Raw genomic sequence first — 20,412 nt, forward strand, 5'->3', positions numbered from 1 at the left:
GGAGGCATATGGTAGAAGTTAAAAATTTATCAGCATTTATCAAATACAGATCATTCAATAATCATAAAATAATGCTACATGACTGGTTTACATGAGTATCAACTAAGTTCTTTCTATATTGACTACTTAAAACTTTACTGAACTGTGAAGTATAATATGTACCTTGATATGGAATAAATATAGCTTTCCTGATGTAGAGTATAATAAAAGGGGAGGAACATGGTAAAATTCAATTACTTTTTTTTTTTTCTAAATCAAATATCCAGTAAAGAGGGTGGGAGTGAAATGCAAGGTGAAGAAGGCCAAGAAAAATGGGTATATTTACCCAATTGTACTTTACAGGAAAGGGCCTGTTTCTCACTCTCCAATTATCATATTTTGTTTTCAAGTTATGTACACTTCCAGCTTGGGCTATATCACCTTCTAGGTTACTCCATGAGTTAATCCATGTTATCTGTTTCAACTTGTTCTCATGACCTTGTGATGCTCTTCTTGCCCAAATCAAGAGATTATTTATCCATTCTGGCTGCCCCATTCAGTGATCTGAACACTTCAATCAAGTACCTTCCCTCTCTTTGACTGATGATAGGGTGATTCTAATCTCTCCTTATAGAACTTATCTGCAAGGCTAGGAATAATTTTGGCTGCTGTTTTTTTCTTTTTGCATTATTTTAATCTTGCTTATATCTTTCACTTTCACTGTGCAGAGACCACAACTGTATATTTCAATCTAAGGCAGAACAGGGTTCCCCTGACATTATTTTTTTCATGTAGTGAAAGGGTAGTTTCATGTTTTCTTTTTTTAATCCATACATTCCCATTACAATCTTACACATGTTTACGTAGCAATAGGTTAACCCTTATCAATTATTCCATTTTTTTTTTTTTATCTATTCTTTATGGGGGGTGGAGGGCAAAATGATTATGGCATATAAACAAAAATATTACACCTTGTCTTCCCAATAGTTTATACACTTCCTTCATTTCATACAACTTGATGTTATTGTCTATTTTCTCCTGTATGAAATCAATTCGTTATTGACAACTGACTGGAAACTTTTTCATTACTTCTGCCTGTGTTGATGCTTATTCATAAACTAATTCATTCATTGTTAACTTGGTGAAGGAGGGAGGGGAGGGAGGGGAGGAAGTAGGAAGTAGTAAATACCTCACCTCATATTGTCTACTATCAAACACTTGAGCACAGTGTGCTATAAAAGCAAGATATAGATATTTGAATTCAAAAACCAGTGCCTGCAAGATATCAGAGTACTGTTTCCTTACTGCCTACCCTCAAAGTTCATCAACACCCTCACTTCCACCTTGGGGTGGTCCAACAGTCTCCAGATTGAGCTCAAGATATCAATTAACTTTATATTTGCTAACTTTTTCATATATGGAGAGCTGACAACCACTACAATTTTTTTCTCCTCCTACAAACCGCATGTAAACAACCTATATTCAACAGATGGACTTACTATCAGCACCTGCTTGTGGTGGTCCTGCAAGATTGATGATAGTGAATCGTCCCCTTCCTGCCAAAACCCATCAACCCCTCACCTTCGACTGAATGTGCAGTGCAACCCTGAGAGGCTGACACTTGGTTTCTGAGCAAGGACCAAGATCTCTGTTCTTCTTCCACCTTTCACATATGAGCTGACAACCAGAAACAGCTCCTCTCCTATTACTTTCAGCGACAGAAACAGTCCTACACAGCAGACAATAGTGATTTTTTTTTCCCTCAGAGATATATGGGAGAGCTCAAGAACCAAAAACAGCTACTGTGGAGCTGCAAGATTCCAGTGAAATTCGAGGTAACAATTGTTATTGTTATTATTAGTACTAACACTATTATTATCAATACTAATTATATCATTACACAACTCTCCATGAACCATCATAAAGATCCCCCCTTTTCTTGCCTCCCTCAATGTTCACCACAAAACATATCTTCACTACATTATATTGCAGGTTTATCTCTCACTTCAAAGTTCCATGACCCAATTCTTTATATTCTATACAATCAATAGTCACATAGTGTATACAAAACTCAGAAATAACCTAAATTCTTGTGGAGTTATACATTCCATTTCTTAGCACATAATCTTTACAACACCTAATTAATAAACCTTACAGTGCATACAAAGGCACTTCAATTTCTTGACAAACCTCATAATCTAAAACAAGTAGATTGTTTTCTAAAATGATTAAGCTGCCATCTCGCTTATATTAATTTCAGCTCTGACCATATTTCTTTTCTTTACATCTGCCACTGTTTCATTTGTTCGCATGCATTACTTGAGGTTTTGTTCTCTATTATAATTATGAACACTTATGATACAACATTTTCGCTCTGCATCTCCTTCCTCGGCTATTTCGAATTTAATTACTTCCGATACCACCTCGAGACCACAATTCCTTCTTTGAAGTTTCGTCTTATTTCTCAATAACAGGTAAAAATTTACATGGTTAAGGTAAATAGATCATATATATAATATAAAAAAAAATAGTATTTATTCTGTAACACGCTGTGCCTGGCTGGTCTTACTTTGTGTACATAGTGGAATATATTTTTTTCATTTCTAGTCATAGTTAATTTTGCGCGGGTATTAATATTAAATTATTTTACTTCTTTTTATGTCATTGTCTTTCTGCGGTTTTAGCAGAATGTATTTTCTGTATGAGAGTAGCGGGATAAATGTCTAAACCCTGAAGCAGTAAACGAGAAATTGTGAATCCTTATACAAATTCTGTGGCTAAAAAACAACCTTTCTAGTCGTGGTGACGTATAAAATTTAAGTTGCATTGCTTCATTAAATAATTAACATTACAAACTTAAACTGGTACAGTTAGTAGTTCCCTACACTCAAACAGAACAGTCAATTTTCTAGATTTTTTTTCTCACATGAGTATAATTTTCCTCACCTCATAGAAGGAATCCGAGGAGGCGAGCATGACATTCTCATCGCTGTGGTGAGACATCCTGCTCCGCGCTATGGATCGGAACCCTGAAAAGAATAGAACCCATTTCGTTAGTTCCGACATTATCGACATACTCCATCACCGACATCAGATGATTCAAATGTGGTTTGATTATGAAAATCACACCCACTGCCAAGTTTGTGAACATGTCACAGTGTATCTAATAATAACAGAGTATTCCATTGAAGTACAAATATATATCTGATTATAGGAAAATTAAAACATTATAAGCAATGCTGATGAAAATGTCGACAAAACTTTCACATACGCAGTGGTAGAACATGAAATAATTTTGCGAAAATATACTTATTAAAATCAAAATTGTTTCAATAAACTACTGTATTTCAAACCATGAAAATGCCACTGGAGGAGAATTTTCGCATTTCGACTTTTGTCAACTTTCATTTCGACGCAAATGATTATTACAATATATATATATATATATATATATATATATATATATATATATATATATATATATATATATATACGCTTGTTTTCTCTACTGAAAACTAAAAAATTCTGAAACCACCAATACTTAGATGACATAGTTCCGAAATTTAGAAAACCCAGTATACCAGAAGCACTTTCTAATATATGTATGAGTTTATACTACCGTTTTTTAAAGCTTACTGATCGGCATTCCTGGGTTAAGCAAGATCAACCTAGTTTGGATATATCACTATGTGTGCACTGAATAACCCAAACCAATATTTCGGACGAACAAAGTAGGCAAAAAAAAAAAAAAAAAAAAAAGACAGACGTCCATATAGGTTTCACTCAGCTGAATAAAATCATATGGCGGCATTAACAATTAACACAAGTCGAACATAGCCCCAAAGGGTACTACTTTTTTTTTTAGATTTTGTTCAAACTCAAACCAGACTACCTTATTTAGCTTAAAGGGACAAATGTGGACGTTCATGGGGTGTACACATTGTGCTGAGAAATCAACCAATCAGTAATTCTTTATGTGCGCCAACAGATAACAAACACAATGCAAGATTATAAAATATAAAAAACAAACAATACAAATTGTACGTAAACATAATACAAAATTATGTAAAAACACAAAAAACACCTCGCAGGTAGCGCCGTAATAAATATGTCATTTTCAAAAAATTTAACGTCTGGTGAAAGAACACTATACTCAGAAGGCTGTTCCATGACCAAACAACCGTTTCTGACATTTTGTAGAGATCTGTTCAATTCAACAGACAATTCATGTTATCGGTCCGTTATTATTACTATTACAATTATTATTACTATTATTTTCATTATTACTATATCACTATTATAATTATTATTATTATTATTATACAAGGCTTAGACGATCAACTTCCTGTATGAAAAACCCGCTTGACAAAAATTCAGTAATAACAACAACAACAACAATAATAATAATAATAATAATAATAATAATAATAATAATGGTAATAATAAATTATCAATCATATGATCCCTTTTAAAAAACAATGTTATTTTCACCGCACGGTGATTTCAGGGAGTTTCACAATTTCCCCAATGTCCGTCCGTGATGACGGTCCATGAGGCGGCCTGCGGGATTATGGGCCATTATGGGCCAAACGTGGCATGAGCTGGTGGGGCATTAAAGACGTATCACCGCTTAATAAGACGACATGAGACCTTTTGGTCGGATGCAAAACAAATAACAATACAAACATAAATATGCAAATAAAATAAATTAATATATGTTAAACATGAAATGTACGCTATCCAAGAGCTCAACCTAGTCTAGCCTAACCTACTGTCACCATTCCATAGGAAAAAATAATAATAGATCTTTCAATATAAAAAATAAGTTAAAGTTGTGTTTGTGTGATACTGGAATGGAACCAGAATACGATACCACATGTGCTCCAAGTTGCCATGGTGTGGATTGTGTTCTGTAGTTCTGAGCCCACAACGACGACCGCCCATCTTGTACTAACTTTACCTTTCAATTCCCCAGAAAACTTAGGATGGGGCTGGAAATGGCAGACAACACTGCGATAATGTTGTTTCATTTTTTTTAAATATCAAAGACAACGCTAATGATCACGAGCGATTTTTTTTTTTAAGATTTGAGCTGCTAAGATGAAAGGCCCTTATGTTATTTGGTTTAATGTTGCAAACGCCCCTCTATCAGGAGGCTAGGACGGTGTCCCTTACAGAGGAATTTATAAGGTGGACTTTAATGAACCATGCCCTTGGTCCAACTCGCTGGGGGCAAAATTCGAGCTGCCTTCACCTCGACCTCCGCCGCAAGTAGCGACGCTCTAACCCGCTGGGACACCGAGCATCTGTAGCTTTAGTTTTGTCAAATACTCACCATTTTCTGTTTTCCTGAGTTTTCGAGCAGGTTCACTCCCCAGCGTGCTAATGCTCGCCGTCTCACTCTCGAGGGATATATCAAGCGACATATTCACGGAATTTCTCACAGTCCGTGGATTTCGTCAACAAAAATTTCACCAAATCACCGAATCACATCACAAAATTAAATCTTCCCCCGCCAAATTTTCCTACAAAATCAACTTTTCCATTCCTCACTTTGCGTGTCTAAATAATACAAATATAGTGTAAATTTAGATATTAAAAACGAGTATTTCTGAGACGTGCCCACACCTGCCAAACTCTGAAATGCTACTGCCTTGTGCACAGATTAATTCTCAGCCATCGGTACAGAAGGGGGCCCCTTATCAAGCATAACATTCCTTATCTCTTGCTACCCCAAAGCCTCGACGGGCTGATAACACACATTCTTGGACATTTTGTCAGCAACGTTATTTAAAACTCGGTCGATGGTTATTTCTCAATAAATGATAGAACTTAATGTTTCAAAACAGAATATATTTTATGAGCGCATCAACGAGGCTAACGTGATATATATATATATATATATATATATATATATATATATATATATATATACATATTATATATATATATATTATATATATTATATATATATATATATACACACACACACACACACACACACACACACACACACACACACACAATCCATTTATTTAGCAACTCCAGTCTCGACGTCTCTGGTATAAAGGGTCGTTCCTGTCTTCCGCCCCACAGCTCATTTTGAGGGCAATACAGAGAGGCACAGCTCATGGCAGGACCTGATGGCCGAGGCCAGTTTATCCCCACCACTTCATTATTTAGCGACCTCCCCCGCCACACACTTTCTGTAAAATAGTTTATGAAACATACAAGTACATCCTTCCGGGTCGTGTAATCCTTCCATTAATTCAATATATTTTGCACGCTCTCTTCCCTGCTCGACATCCAGCGTATATCCAAAATGCTCTCCAACCCCCTCAATCCACTTCATTCTCGGTCTTCCTCTAAAGCTCACCCCACCCACTTCCGTTTTCCACCCTCTCTTTGCTGGTCTTTTCCCAACTCCTTCCTTATGCATAAACGACCTCAGCATCCTCCAATCTACCATTATATATAAATATATATATATATATATATCCCTTCCACATTTCTCATTTTATCCATTACAGTAAGTTTTACATATTTTACAAACATATTATCTTGAAAATATTCAAATTCCTCCTGTCCTGGCATCCTCGCATTCTAAAGGTGGCGGCACACTAGGCACTTCTCGCTAGCATGCTACTTGGTTTTGCTACTTCGTTTGAGTAAAAGCGACCGGTTTTACAAAATCCCAAATGTCAAGTTCCTTTTGCGTCATTTAGTGAGTAGTTAATGATGAACTAAGAGAAATTAAACTTATATGAATATTAGACATATTGCTGAAATGTTCTTAGGCATGTCTAGAATATTGTAACCGAAGTAGTTTCCATTCAAACGAAGAAGCAAAGCAAGTAGCATGCTATCTTAGTGTGCCGCCATCCTTGGTCTCTGCCCCATAGAACACCGTGGGTACAACAACGACTCTTTCAAACAACCTTATCTTGTTATTCATCCCTTAAGACTTATTTCTCATAACGTCACTCAACCTAGACATTTATTTGCTTCCTTCATAATTAACCTCTACCAAACATCTCACCACTACTCACGTCCGAATTCAATCTCACGTAGGCTAACTTGGGCGCTTTCGTCAATTAGATCGCTCAAGATAATTCAATCATTTGGTACTGCTCTCCTATTAGATAAGTTACATTATCATATCTCTCGGTCTTATATAAACAAATATTTCAAATTTCATCGCAGATGTTTGTCGTTCCTTTGGGAACCCCATAGTTGAGAAATAATTTACGTTAAGGTCAGCTCCTGAAGAATGGCGGCGACATCGGCGACATGACGTCAGTCATGATGTCACCCGAATTCCGTTATGGTGCATCAACAACAATTTCCTCTTGTTCTGCTTATCCACGTTTTAGTAGTTAAGATAATTTTTATAATCAATTTTTCTTTCGTTTAACTTTATTTCCTATTCTATTCAATTCCATTCATCGATTCATTTATTTTTGTTCTGGAGGATTCGAGCTATGATAGTAAAAATAACACCAAAATGAAACTCTTACAAGGTACCATGTTTTACAGAATTTATCCTCATTAAAAGTACCTTTCAACGTATAAAATCCTTTGTAGTCCTTTCGCCGGAACAAAACCAATGTAGTATGCCACTGTGCTGAGGGATTTTTATTAGAAATCACATCTGCACGTATTGCCCAATACATTCTTTCATTCCTTTTAGTAAACGATATAAACGTGACTGGGTGAGCCTTGTATGAAATATGGGTTGCACCCCCTTTCAAATGTGCCTCTTGTTGCTCAAAGATGTAAATACATATACATGTACACTTGTTGGCTATCGGTGACTGCCATTTGCCCAGGCTTTCCAGGCACACAAGGCAAAGGTGACTTTAACTTATTTATTTTAATTTACTATATGAGCAAAACTACAATTTTCTATAGCAACTCAAAAATACCTGTATAAACGGTAAACAACACCTCTCCCTCCCTCCCTTCCTCACCCACTTCACTCCATACGCACCTGCTGCCACCACAATCGTCCACGTCGTCTAAAGCATGGCAGATAACCCGGGTCTTGGCCGTTCTATCCCCCCAACCTCCCACCCAGACATCATAAGAGGCAAGGCAGGCCTAATCCGTAAGCGCGCGCGTGTGTGTGTGTGTGTGTGTGTGTGTGTGTGTGTGTGTGTGTGTGTGTGTGTGTGTGTGTGTGTGTGTGTGATAGGAGAGAAGAAAGACAACAGGTTGGGTGAGAGTGAAATATATTATGGAGGCGACAAAGAAGCAAAATTGGAATTAGGCATGGCAATAGGTAGATATACAGATGATGATGAGAGAGAGAGAGAGAGAGAGAGAGAGAGAGAGAGAGAGAGAGAGAGAGAGAGAGAGAGAGAGAGAGAGAGAGAGAGAGAGAGAGAGAGAGAGAGAGAGAGAGAGAGAGGGGGGGGGTGAGGAAGTAAAGACAACTAATTTAATTTTTCATATATTTTCCATGTGATTACTTTTATCATTTGCTATCAGTCAAGCAGATCGAGGCTCTCTAATCTAATTATCGACATTTTTTATTCTGGCAGTCACTAAGCTATTAAGTCAAGACAATATGGCATAATACGACAATCTAGCTGCCGAGTTGTAAACAATACGCCATCTTGGATCAGTACCGTCATTCGTTTAGCGGGATTTAAAAAAAAAAAAATTAGCCAATATTTGGCAACATCTCACTTAACCTAATACAACCTTACCTAGCCTAACACCGTAACTCAACCTAAACTAAAACCCTCAGATTTTTTTTAGAAAATGGCGACAATGTCGGATATCGATAAATCCGTTGTCTTATTATTTCCGAAAAAAACAGGAAAATTGCGTATAACACGTAGACGACGTGATTGTTGCCATACCGTGATCCTACAGTTTCACACCAATCCATCCGTCCAGCCACGACACCAAAGGTCGACACGACTTCAAGTACCTCCGTATATTCCACTTCACCTTGACCAAACTTCAAGTACTTCCGTATATTACATTTCACTGGATCTAAAACAAATCCGAGACGTACTTGTGTGGCAACACGTCCAACCAATGGAAGTGTTGCCATATGTTCGGTCTCGCTTTTCTCAGACGATGATATACATGCAAGTTGGTCTCACCGCGATAACGATTTGGGCCTCAGCTGATTCCAATTCGCACTTGAAGTGGCGCTGGGGCCCCGGAAGAGCGAGCGAGGCCTGGGCATGAGGGAGCCCGAAGACGGGGCCCAGGAAAAGCACTTGAAGCGAACAAGGAAAAGACGATATGATGTCACTCATAATAAGCTCCACCTTCTTTCACGAGGATGTGGGTAAAATTTTGCCTACCGGAACAGCAATGTGTGTGTGTGTGTGTGTGTGTGTGTGTGTGTGTGTGTGTGTGTGTGTGTGTGTGTATATATGTATGTATATATATATATATGTATGTATGTATATATATGTATATATATATATATATATGTATATATATATATGTGTGTGTATATATATGTATATATATATATATATATGTATATATATATATATATATATATATATATATATATATATATATATATATTTAAATACTCGTAGCGCAGTTGGTAGAATTTCTGGCTGCCACTACGACGGTCCGGGTTCGAATCCTGCCCAGGGCTGAAATAATTTCAGTATCACTACGCTGCGGGTTGTTACTACAACTCGTGGGCGGGGAGTTGGGAGGTTGTGTGGGTGTAAGGTCACAGCATTACCCATAGATCGGGCATATGAGCTCTGAGCTCTCTTCCGGGAGGGAAATAGCTGTCGATCACGAGTCCAACACGTGATCCAAGACATATATATGTATTCACTTGGTCTTTTGGATCACGTGTTGGACTCGTGATCGACAGCTATTTCCCTCCTGGAAGAGAGCTCAGAGCTCGTAGGTCCGATCTATGGGTAATGCTATGACCTTGCACACACACACCCCCAACTCCCCGCCCACGAGAGTCAGAGTAACGACCCGAGGCACAGCGATACCGAAATAATTTCGGCCCTGGGCAGGATTCGAACTGGGTGCTGGGAGCACTTCTGCTTCCCAGTTCAGCGCTCTACCAACTATGCCACACACTATGTGTGTGTGTGTGTGTGTGTGTGTGTGTGTGTGTGTGTGTGTGTGTGTGTGTGTGTGTGTGAGTGTGTTTTGTATGTCTATGTGTGATCTGGAGTCTGGGATCCATATCGTCGGATATTCGTTTAAGACCAGAATCAATGAGTGAGGATATATTACCAGACATTTCAGCCCTACTTACTCGGCTGGCATCCTGGGACTGTCTTCAGGGCTGTGATGGGAAAAGTGAGCACAGGGTACTTACTGTATATTGACCGCAGCTGTACCTGCCCCAATATATATACATATATATATATACACGAAATAAAAACGACAGGATTCTTACAGTTATTAAATTTCTTGGTATTTCTAATGTTTCAAATAATTACTTTTCCTTCTAATGATAAAAAAATGAGAACACTAAGAAGATATTGAATAACTATAAGGATGCTGTCGGTTTCATCATATATATATATATATATATATATATATATATATATATATATATATATATATATATATATATATATATACATATATGCGAATAAATCACAAAATACGTGACTCACAAAACGTGTAATAAAACCACTTGGAAAATAAAATGAAAGGTGACCGAAAACGTTCGGTCACCTTTCATTTTATTTTCCAAGTGGTTTTATTACACATATATATACACTAGCCAAATTAACCGCGCGTTGCTGCGAGTTCGTGAATCATCCCTAACCTAACCATATCCCACCTAACTTTAACCCTTAACCCTAACCGAAATATATCTTTTAAATGAAACATAGTTATCCAAGTACGTGGATGGATAGGTATCTGAATATATATGGTTATGGGGGGTCCATCTGCAAAACCCTAGGAGTTCGTGAACATAAAAACAAACAAACAAATTGTCAAACAAATGAAAGATAGTAATCCAAGTACCTTGGGTTAAAAGGTTTCAGAATATATATGGTTATAGGGGTCCATCTGCAAAAACCTAGAGGGAGTTCGTGAATAATTTCTAACCTACCCATACTTCACCTAATTTTAACCCTTAACGCTAAACAAAATATACATTTTTTTTAAAAGAAATATAGTTATCCAAGTACCTGAAGTGATAGGGTATCAGAATATATACGGTTGTGGGGGTCTATATGCAAAACCCTAGGAGGAGTTCTTGAACAAACAAACAAACAGACAGACAGAGAAATGAAAGATAGTTTTCCAAGTACCTTGGGTTATAAGGTTTCAGAATATATATGGTTATAGGGTTCTATCTGCAAAAACCCAGGAGTAGTTCGTGAATAATCACGCACCTAACCATAACCCACCTAACTTTAACCCTTAACCCTAACCATTTTTTTTTAATGAAATATAGTTATCCAAGTACCTGGAGGGATAGGTGTATCATAATATATGTGGTTATGGGGGTCTATCTGCAAAACCCTAGGAGTTCGTGATCAAACAGACAGTCTACTACTTTATTATAGTATATATATATATATATATATATATATATATATATATAATGTTGTGTAACCACACTGGGTGTATGCTATCGTTTACGTAAGTTTGGATATCCGGCACAATCTACTTTGAACACAATCAAAGATGATATGGGCTGCTCAATTACCCAAATACCATACATTAAATGTCGATATAAAATAATCTTATCTAACACTTCAATGAGTTGTATACATACATACGTACGCACATACATACATGCGTACATACATACCAAAGGTCCTTTTCCCCTTACAAGGAGGGTGGCCGTGTCACGTTTATATAAATTAAATCATAACCATTAGAGAATACAGCAGTGATTACGAAATTTGAGCCTTCTTTCAGAAATTATTATGCCTGTTACTGCGCACTTGATATATCTTTATCTATAAAAATATTTCCTTGACAATGTAAGGTATTCTTTATACAAGAAATACGGCGTAGGCTACACCACAAAAACTCCTTTATATGGTGGAAAAATATTAAGGTCACACAATATGGACATACATATGCAAACAAAACACAAACACGCATACATACAGGTACTGTACATATTGTACTTACGTTACACAAACCCATATTCTTTCACACGCACACACACACGACTCAATGGCGTGGTTGGTAGTGTTCCCGGCTGCCACTACGGAGGTCCGGGTTCGAATACCGCCAAAGGCTGAAATATTTTCAGTATCGCTGAGCTGCGAGTCGTTACTCCAACTCTCGTGGGCGGGGAGTTGTGTGTGTGTGTGTGTGCCTGTAAGGTCACTGCATTATAGATCGGTCATATATGAGCTCTGAGCTTTCTTCCAGGAGGGAAATAGCTGTCGATCACGAGTCCAACACGTGTTCCAAGACCATGGTGAATCACACACACACTAACAATGTAGGCAGACACCGTCCACCTTAAGCAAATGAGTGTGTGTGTGTGTGTGTGTGTGTGTGTGTGTGTGTGTGTGTGTGTGTGTGTGTGTGTGTGTGTGTGAGCTTACACACGCGCGTGTAGGACCACAAGGTGCCCATAGATCAGTCTATATACGAGATCTCAGTTCTTATTTACGATGGTAACAGCTGTCGATCACAACTCCAGCACGTGATCCAAGACTGTGGTGAATGACTTCTAGAAGAAAGAGAAGGTATGGGGGGTGGATGGGGTGGAGGTGGATGAAAGACCTCACCTCTCATCCACCACTTCGTTCAGAAAAGAGACAAAGACGAAGCATTACGGAAACAAAAGGAGCGGCTCTCCAAGTACCCTGGAAAGATAAGATTTCTTATGAATGCGGACCCGAAGACGCCTTTACGCATTCTTGATTACTTGTGGGGCAATAACAACAACGACGACAACAACAACGACAACAACATGTTGTGACAATCTGGCTTCATTCAACGGTCACGCTGCATTACGTCGACCCACATACACACACACACGCACACACACATTAAGATGGTAAAGAGTTGAGAGATAGTAAAGAGAGAGAGAGAGAGAGAGAGAGAGAGAGAGAGAGAGAGTAGATAGTAAAGAGAGAGAGCGAGAGAGAGGGAGGGAGGGAAGCTTCTTTTGAATATTATTAGATCAACTCACGTATGGTCACTGACGTACACACACGTGCACACACACACACATACACACAGAGAGGCAAATACGCACAGATACAAACAACACCTGTTGGCGGTACTGAGAGTCCGTCCGAGATCAAAGGCAGCCACATCCGCTCTTGACCTATCAGCGCGATGCCACTGCTGAAGTCTATTAATACCGGGTCAGCTTGCTCTGCGCCTACAACTCTGACGTCATTTGGCCCGATACTCAAGTTGACTTTTGGTCTTCACCACGGTCTTGGATCACGTATTGGACTCGTGATCGACAGCTATTTTCCTCCCGGAAAAGAGCTCAGAGAACTCATATATGACCGATCTATGGGTAATGCTATGACCTTACACGCACGCACACACACACACAAAACTCCCCGCCCACGAGTTGGAGTAACGACTCGCAGCGCAGCGATACTAAAATTATTTCAGCCTTGGACGGGATTCGAATCCGGACCGCTGTAGTGGCGGCCGGGAACTCTAACAAAGAATCATCGAGTCGTGTGTGTTGGGTCCAATAGCCTTTACGGCCCCCATACACGATCCGATCTAGTCGGATCTGACCAGATCTGTCCGGCGACCTCAAGTCCAGATCGTACTATGGATGGGATCCTATTGGTTTATTTTATTTCTATATATATATATATATATATATATATATATATATATATATATATAGATATATATATATATATATATATATATATATATATATATATATTTTTTTTTTTTTTTTTTTTCATATCTTCTATATTAAGACTTCTTCTGGCAGCCACAAAGCCATCGTTAGGGATTTTTCGCGAGTAATATTTACATATTTTGAAGTATTTTTTCATAAATAATAAGCAATACAACACTACCGTACACATCCTATGCGCATGTGCTGAGACGCTCTTCTAATCACCGTCACTATTCACACTTCTAGCTCATTCATCATTCACTTGTGATTGGAGATTGTTCTCAATTCAAAAAGAGAATGATGAATTTTGCTATTTTCATTATCATTCACCTATTTATGTTTATTCATTTATTATTATTATCTATTTATTATTCATGATATATTATCTATTTATTATATATTTTTATACATTTGTCCTCTTATCCTCCTAAAATTCTCCTTTACTCTTTCCTCTATGCCTCCACCTCTTCGTTACCATATTGTATTGAGGACAGAAGCGAACCTCACTTCTGACAAAACACCAAACACCACACTGTTGGCCATATCTCGTAAACATTTGACAAAAACTCGTTAACATTTGGCAAAAGTTCGTTAACGTTCACGGTTTTGTGGTCGAACTGAGGACGCCTTTCTTCGTTCCAAGTGACGTCACGTAGAGGCCATGCCTCCCTGCGTGCGGGCTGTCCCAGTATGAAGACTTTGTTTCCGCCACCTTGTTCTCATCCGTGACGTGATCCCATGAGCTCTCCTGGATTCTATTGGCCCTTGACACGTTCCCTGCTGCCACATGATCTACTCAGTCAACCAAGGACCAGGTCTAGTGAAGACTTATGAGTCACTATCAAAGGATTACAAAGGAGGAGCATGCCAACAGGAGACCTTTTGGTCATATATATATATATATATATATATATATATATATATATATATATATATATATATATATTACACATATATACATGCAATAAAACACTGGAAACATGTGTTCTAGAAATGCAAGGTAACCATTATGAAGAGGAACATCCGGATTAGAGCGCTTTCGTGTATTACATAGTATTTCTGCACTGACGATGTAATACACGGAAACGCTCTGCTCCGGTTTTTTCTTTTTATAGTAGATACCTTGCACACACACATACGACTCGGTGGCGCAGTTGGTAGACTGTCACTACGGCGGTCCGGGTTCAAATCCTGCCCAGGACTGATATAATTTCAGTATCGCTGCGCTTCGAGTCGTTACTCCAACTCTTGTGGGCGGGGAGTTGGGTGTGTAAGTGTAAGGTCACAGCATTACCCATAGATCGGTCATACGAGCTCTGAGCTCTCTCCTGGGAGGGAAATAGCTGTCGGTCACGAGTCCAACACGTGTTCCAAAGACCAAGGTGAATCACACACACACACACACATATATATATATATATATATATATATATATATATATATATATATATGTGTGTGTGTGTGTGTGTGTGTGTGTGTGTGTGTGTGTGTGTGTGTGTGTGTGTGTGTGTGTGTGTGCATGTGCGTGTGTGCGCGAGTGTGTGTGTGACGTTTCATGGACAACATATTCAAAAGTATAACGGGTATTCCTGCTGCATCATAGTCACCTAAAGGTCCGACCGCGCTGCCTCCTGTACTTACAAGCAATATGCCACCGAATGTTTATAAACACTGTCCAAGCAGATTCATGTTTTGGGTATTAAAAAAATAAATAAACATAATGATAATATACACTTACAACGCGAGAACCTTCTCAAAAGACTACAAGCTGAAGAGTCTGATGGAAGAACTTGAGAACATCAAGTGGGATATCGTGGGATTGAGTGAAGTCAAAACGGAAGAAGAATGCAAGTACAAGAGAGAGAGAGAAAAAAAAAAAGTGAAGTAGAATTCTTGATAAATCGAGATGTCGGTCACGTTGTCAAATTTAACAGAGGTACCAGAAAGTGTACCTTGAACTGTGATTAGGTTATATAAAATCTAGTCTCAAATAATTTAATTTTATGCACCAACTTCAGAGTTCAGACGATGAAAGTTAGTCCTTTTTTAAGTCAGTTAATGAACAATAAATAAATGAATATATATATATATATATATATATATATATACACACATACAATGCAATAAACTATATAAATACATTTTGGTAGTCGGAGACTTCAATGCTGTATTTAGGAAAACATGGCAGGTGACAGGATAGAGAGGTTTGCAGGAGTGACATGGCAGAGGTTGGCGCAGTTGCACGAGTCATCTATTTGAGCGAGGTCTTCGTTCAGCAGTGGACTCAAAATGGAACTGAACAAAGGCCTCTCCCAAATACTTTCAACAGCCGCACGATTGCGTCAACATTTGCCACGCCACTCATGCAAGCTTCTCTGAAAATTAAGCTCAAAGTCAAGATAATTCCTGCGAGCAGTGAACACAATAAGATAGATGATTGAACGAATGACTAGATAATTAAAAATACTTGTAATTAAATACATTAAAATATATACATAATAATAATAATAACAATAATAATAATGATAAAGATAATAAAACAATAATAACTGAAAAATGAAAGCCATACCAACAAAAAGTGGTGGGACATTGCACACTTTACATGAACAAACAAGTTGCCTTGATCCAATGCGAGAAGAAAAACATACATAATGCGTAAAAACAATTGCGCCTGTTTTAACATATTAGTGTGGAGGACAAAAAAGAAAAGAAAAAGAAAACGGGACTAATACAGGGGTGACTGCAGTAATAGCGACAACGCCCCCACCCAGACCTTTACGAGGCACCCCCGAGACCAATAGCAGGAGGCCAGAAGGCATCAAAATCTGGGCCTCTAAGTCTCGAGGTACAATGGTACAGATATCTCGAACAACTAGGATGTTCCTCTTCAGTGCCTGGCTATTTTATTCCATGTTATAGCCTCGTTCTTTAATGGAGTTTCAAATTTATTTTTCTAATTTCCACCTGGACTTCCTTCTTATTGTCCTTTGCCTTCGTAAGGGTCATTTTGTTCTCAAAGACTAGTTTATCTATCTCAGAGACTAACTAATTTCTCTCAGCTCTAAAAATGTGTTTAGCTGTGGAACCTACAATTCTCCTCAAGCCAAAGTACAACAATTCACCTCTCATCTCTTGTATGGGTATTTTGCAGAACTGCACTTATCCTGTGTCAACTGATATATGTTCTCTGCCCGCAGTACTGACACATGGGTGTGAGATGGGTATTGGATGGGTGGAAGGTGAATGTTATATATTAGCTTGGCTACCCACCGTATAAGGGGGAAAGGGCCTTTTGATAAATGTATATATTTGAAAGAGAAACTATTAGACAGGAGTTCGTGCGTTTGGGCGTGTGTGTGCGTGCGTGCGTGTGTGTGTGTGTGTGTGTGTGTGTGTGTGTGTGTGTGTGTGTGTGTGTGTGTGTGAGAGAGAGAGAGAGAGAGAGAGAGAGAGAGAGAGAGAGAGAGAGAGAGAGAGAGAGAGAGAGAGAGAGAGAGAGAGAGAGAGAGAGAGAGAGAGAGAGAGAGAGAGAGAGAGAGAGAGAGAGAGAGAGAGAGAGAGAGAGAGAGAGAGAGAGAGAGAGAATCCCTGACCCACTTCTTCGGGCAAGAGACCTCTCGCCCTAAAGTCTCTCAAAGAGAGACCCTCTGGATAGCAGGGGAGGGGGAGTTGATGTGTGTGGGGAGGGGAGACCTGGGCGAGATAAGGATGATAAGACTCCCGTCAGGTCATCCTCGTCGTTGTCGTCGTCGTCATCTTTACGTCGATGTTCTGCTTCCCTTTCGAACCACCACCACAACCACCACTTCCTCTTCTTCTTCCCCTCTTCTCCCTCCTCCTCCTCTTTTCTCTTCCTCACCTCCTCCTTCTTCCCTTCCTCCTCTTGCTTTCCTTCCATCCCCATCTTTTCTTCCTGTTCCTCTTCTTCCTCCTCCTCCTAATCTTGCTGCTCATCTTCACCATACTCTGGCAACTCATCCACATATTCCCCATTCTCCTCGCCTGATTGTTGCCTCCTCTTCCTTCCCCTCTTTCTCCTCCTCCATCTCTTCTTACTCCTGTCTCTCCTCTTTCCCCTCTTCCTCCTTCCCCTTCTCTTCTTCCTCCTCCACTTCCTCCCCCCCTCTCTTTCTCCTCGCCTCTTACTGCTTCCCTCTCTTCTTCCTCCTTCTCGTCTTCTTCCTCCACCTCTCTTTTTTTTCCTCTCCTCTCATTGCTTCCCTCTCTCTTCCTTCTCTTCTTTCTCCTTCACTTCCTCTCCCTCTTTCTCCTCTTACTACCTCCGTCTCTCTTCCTCTTCCTCTCTTCCTCCACACTTTCCTCTTCTTCTCCTTCCCCTCTACCTCCTCCTCGTCATCCTCCTGTGACGTCACATCCATTCATTGGCTTTATTCTGGCTGACCCCGAGCGATTTCATTCAGCTGAGGGGGGAGGGAGAGGGCGTCGCGGAACTGAAGGTGTCGACCCTTTTGACGAAATTTATTTTGGTGGTTCACTCTAGCTGCCGCCAGACGATTTTATTCAACTGAAGGAATTCTCCCCCCCCCCGCTGCTATTCCGCAGCGAAAAGGTACAAAGCTTATTATCGCGGTTCATCAAGATAAACAGAACTGAACAATGTGTATGTGCGCGTGCGCCCCCGCATGTGTATGTATATGTGTGTCTGTATGTGTGTGTGCGTGTGTGTATGTATGCGAATGTGCGTGTAATTCACCATTGTCTTGGATCACGTATTTGACTCGTGATCGATAGCTATTACCTTTCCGGATGAGAGCTCAGAGCTCATATATGACCGATCTATGGGTAATGCTGTGACCTTACACGCACACACACACACAACTCCCCGCCCACGAATGGAGTAACGACTCGCAGCGCACCAATATTGAAATTATCTCAGCCATGAACGGGATTCAAACTCGGACCGGTGAGTTAGCAGTTGCGAACGCTACCACTGTTTGTGTGTGTGTGTGTGTGTGTGTGTGTTGAGCGCACATACATATGTCAACCCGCACAGGAATACTTCGGCGCATGCGTGCTTGCTCGACTGCGTGAGAGTGATAAGCTCCCTGAGAGCAGCCATCTCCGCCTCCACTTCGTCCGTCGAGGCAAGAGCCGAGAGGCAAATCAATCACCGAACTCAATCAACATCGATCATGAAGCCTAACAGACCACGGCGAAACGTCGTCATTAATACTGTTACTGTTCTCCTTGGGAGGAGACAGGTGAGGGGACAGGGGATGGGGATGGGGAGAGGGGAGAAGAGGAAAGGGGGGGGAGGAAAGAGAAGATGGGAAGGGGACTACGAGAGGGAGGAGGGCAGAGGAGAGGAGAGAGGAGACGTGGATGTTAAGAAGTCAGTCAGGGGAGGAGGCTGGAGACGGGAAGGGGGAGGACGGGGGAGGACAGGTGAGGAGGGGAGAGGAGGGGAAGGGAAGGGAAGGGAAGGGAGGGGAAAAGGTCAAAGGAAGAGGTACAGGAAGGGCTGGGGAGGGAAACAAGGGGTGGGGGAGGGAGGGAAGAGGAAGGGGGGTCGTGTCTTCCTCGCAGGAGGCAAGGTCTCTCGAGGTGATGTGGATCCTGGGAAGAGTCCGCCGCAGGTCCTGGGAGGAACGGGATGGGTGGCCTGGGAAGAACATGTTCTGGTAGAAGAGGGCCAAGGTGCTGGCGATGGGAGAGGTTAAGCTTCCTAGGAGGGGGAGGAATAGGAGGAATAGGAGGAGTAGAAGGAGGCCAAATGTCCTTAATAGAAGAGGAGGAGGAAGAGGAGGAAGGAGAAGCGGAAGAAGAGGAAGGGGAAGAGGAGGGAGGGAAAGACGAGGAAAAAGAGGAAAAAGAAGAAAAGTGTCGGTGGTTGGTGTGTGTGTGTGTGTGTGTGTGTGTGTGTGTGTGTGTGTGTGTGTGTGTGTGTGTGTGTGTGTGTGTGTGTGTGTGTGTGTGTGTGTGTGTGTGTGTGCAAAAGTTGTCTAAATCTGGTACTCCTGGTCTACCGTGAGATGCCGCTGGCCGGCGTGAGATGGCTCCGGGTTTGGCACCGGTGCCGAGGTCGCCTACGCTCACGAAACTCTCACGGCGCAGTCTCTCTCACGAACTTGCTCGCTGATGGCCTCCTCCTCCTCCTCCTCCGAACTTAATCCAAAGAAACAACCAAAACAGAGGCGGAGACGGGGAAGGGGAAGAGGGAAGGGGAAGAGGGAAGGGCAAGAGGGAAGGGGAAGGAGAAGGCGAGGGGGAACGGGCAGGGTAATGGTGAGGGCAAGGTACCGGGAATGTGTTGGGGGGGGGGGCATAAGAGAAAGAGGCGATCGAGGGGGAGAGAGAGAGAGAGGAGAGTCAAGGGGGAGGGAATAGTGCAATGAGAGGCGAAAGTGAGAGGAGGAAGAGACAGAAGTCGGAAAGAGGGGCACGGGGAAGGGAGAAGGGAAAGAGAGAGGGAGAGAGAGAGAGGGGAGAGCGGAGGGGGGGAGAAGGTGTGAGGGGAGGAGGGCGAGGGGAGAGAAGGAAGATGGAGAAACGAATGGCAATCTATTTACTTATTTAATTATTTACCTAATTGTTTATTAACACTGGGTTGCATGCACACTAGAATCCCTATGAATCCATCCGCACTGAAGCAG

At 40.7% G+C, this 20,412-nt stretch overlaps 1 protein-coding gene across 13 annotated transcripts in view; it reads right to left on the minus strand.

The window, feature by feature from the left end:
* The window catches only part of Synd (protein kinase C and casein kinase substrate in neurons protein Synd), a 336,406-nt gene that overhangs the window by 58,535 nt on the left and 257,459 nt on the right, over positions 1-20,412 (minus strand). For 6 of the 13 annotated variants that reach the window (XM_076200366.1, XM_076200365.1, XM_076200363.1 and 3 more), the window contains exons 1-2: positions 5,315-5,631; positions 2,926-3,008 (exon numbers count right to left, since the gene is read on the minus strand). In XM_076200366.1, the coding sequence (XP_076056481.1) occupies positions 2,926-3,008; positions 5,315-5,405 (174 nt within the window). In that variant the 5' untranslated portion in view covers positions 5,406-5,631. Of the gene's footprint in view, positions 1-2,925; positions 3,009-5,314; positions 5,632-20,412 lie in introns of those variants that run through there. The other 7 variants (XM_076200369.1, XM_076200374.1, XM_076200373.1 and 4 more) reach the window with 2 other exon arrangements.

Source organism: Oratosquilla oratoria, chromosome 17, assembly GCF_046742065.1.
Source record: "Oratosquilla oratoria isolate Oo_2021 chromosome 17, ASM4674206v1, whole genome shotgun sequence".
NCBI classification, from domain to species: Eukaryota; Metazoa; Arthropoda; class Malacostraca; order Stomatopoda; family Squillidae; genus Oratosquilla; species Oratosquilla oratoria.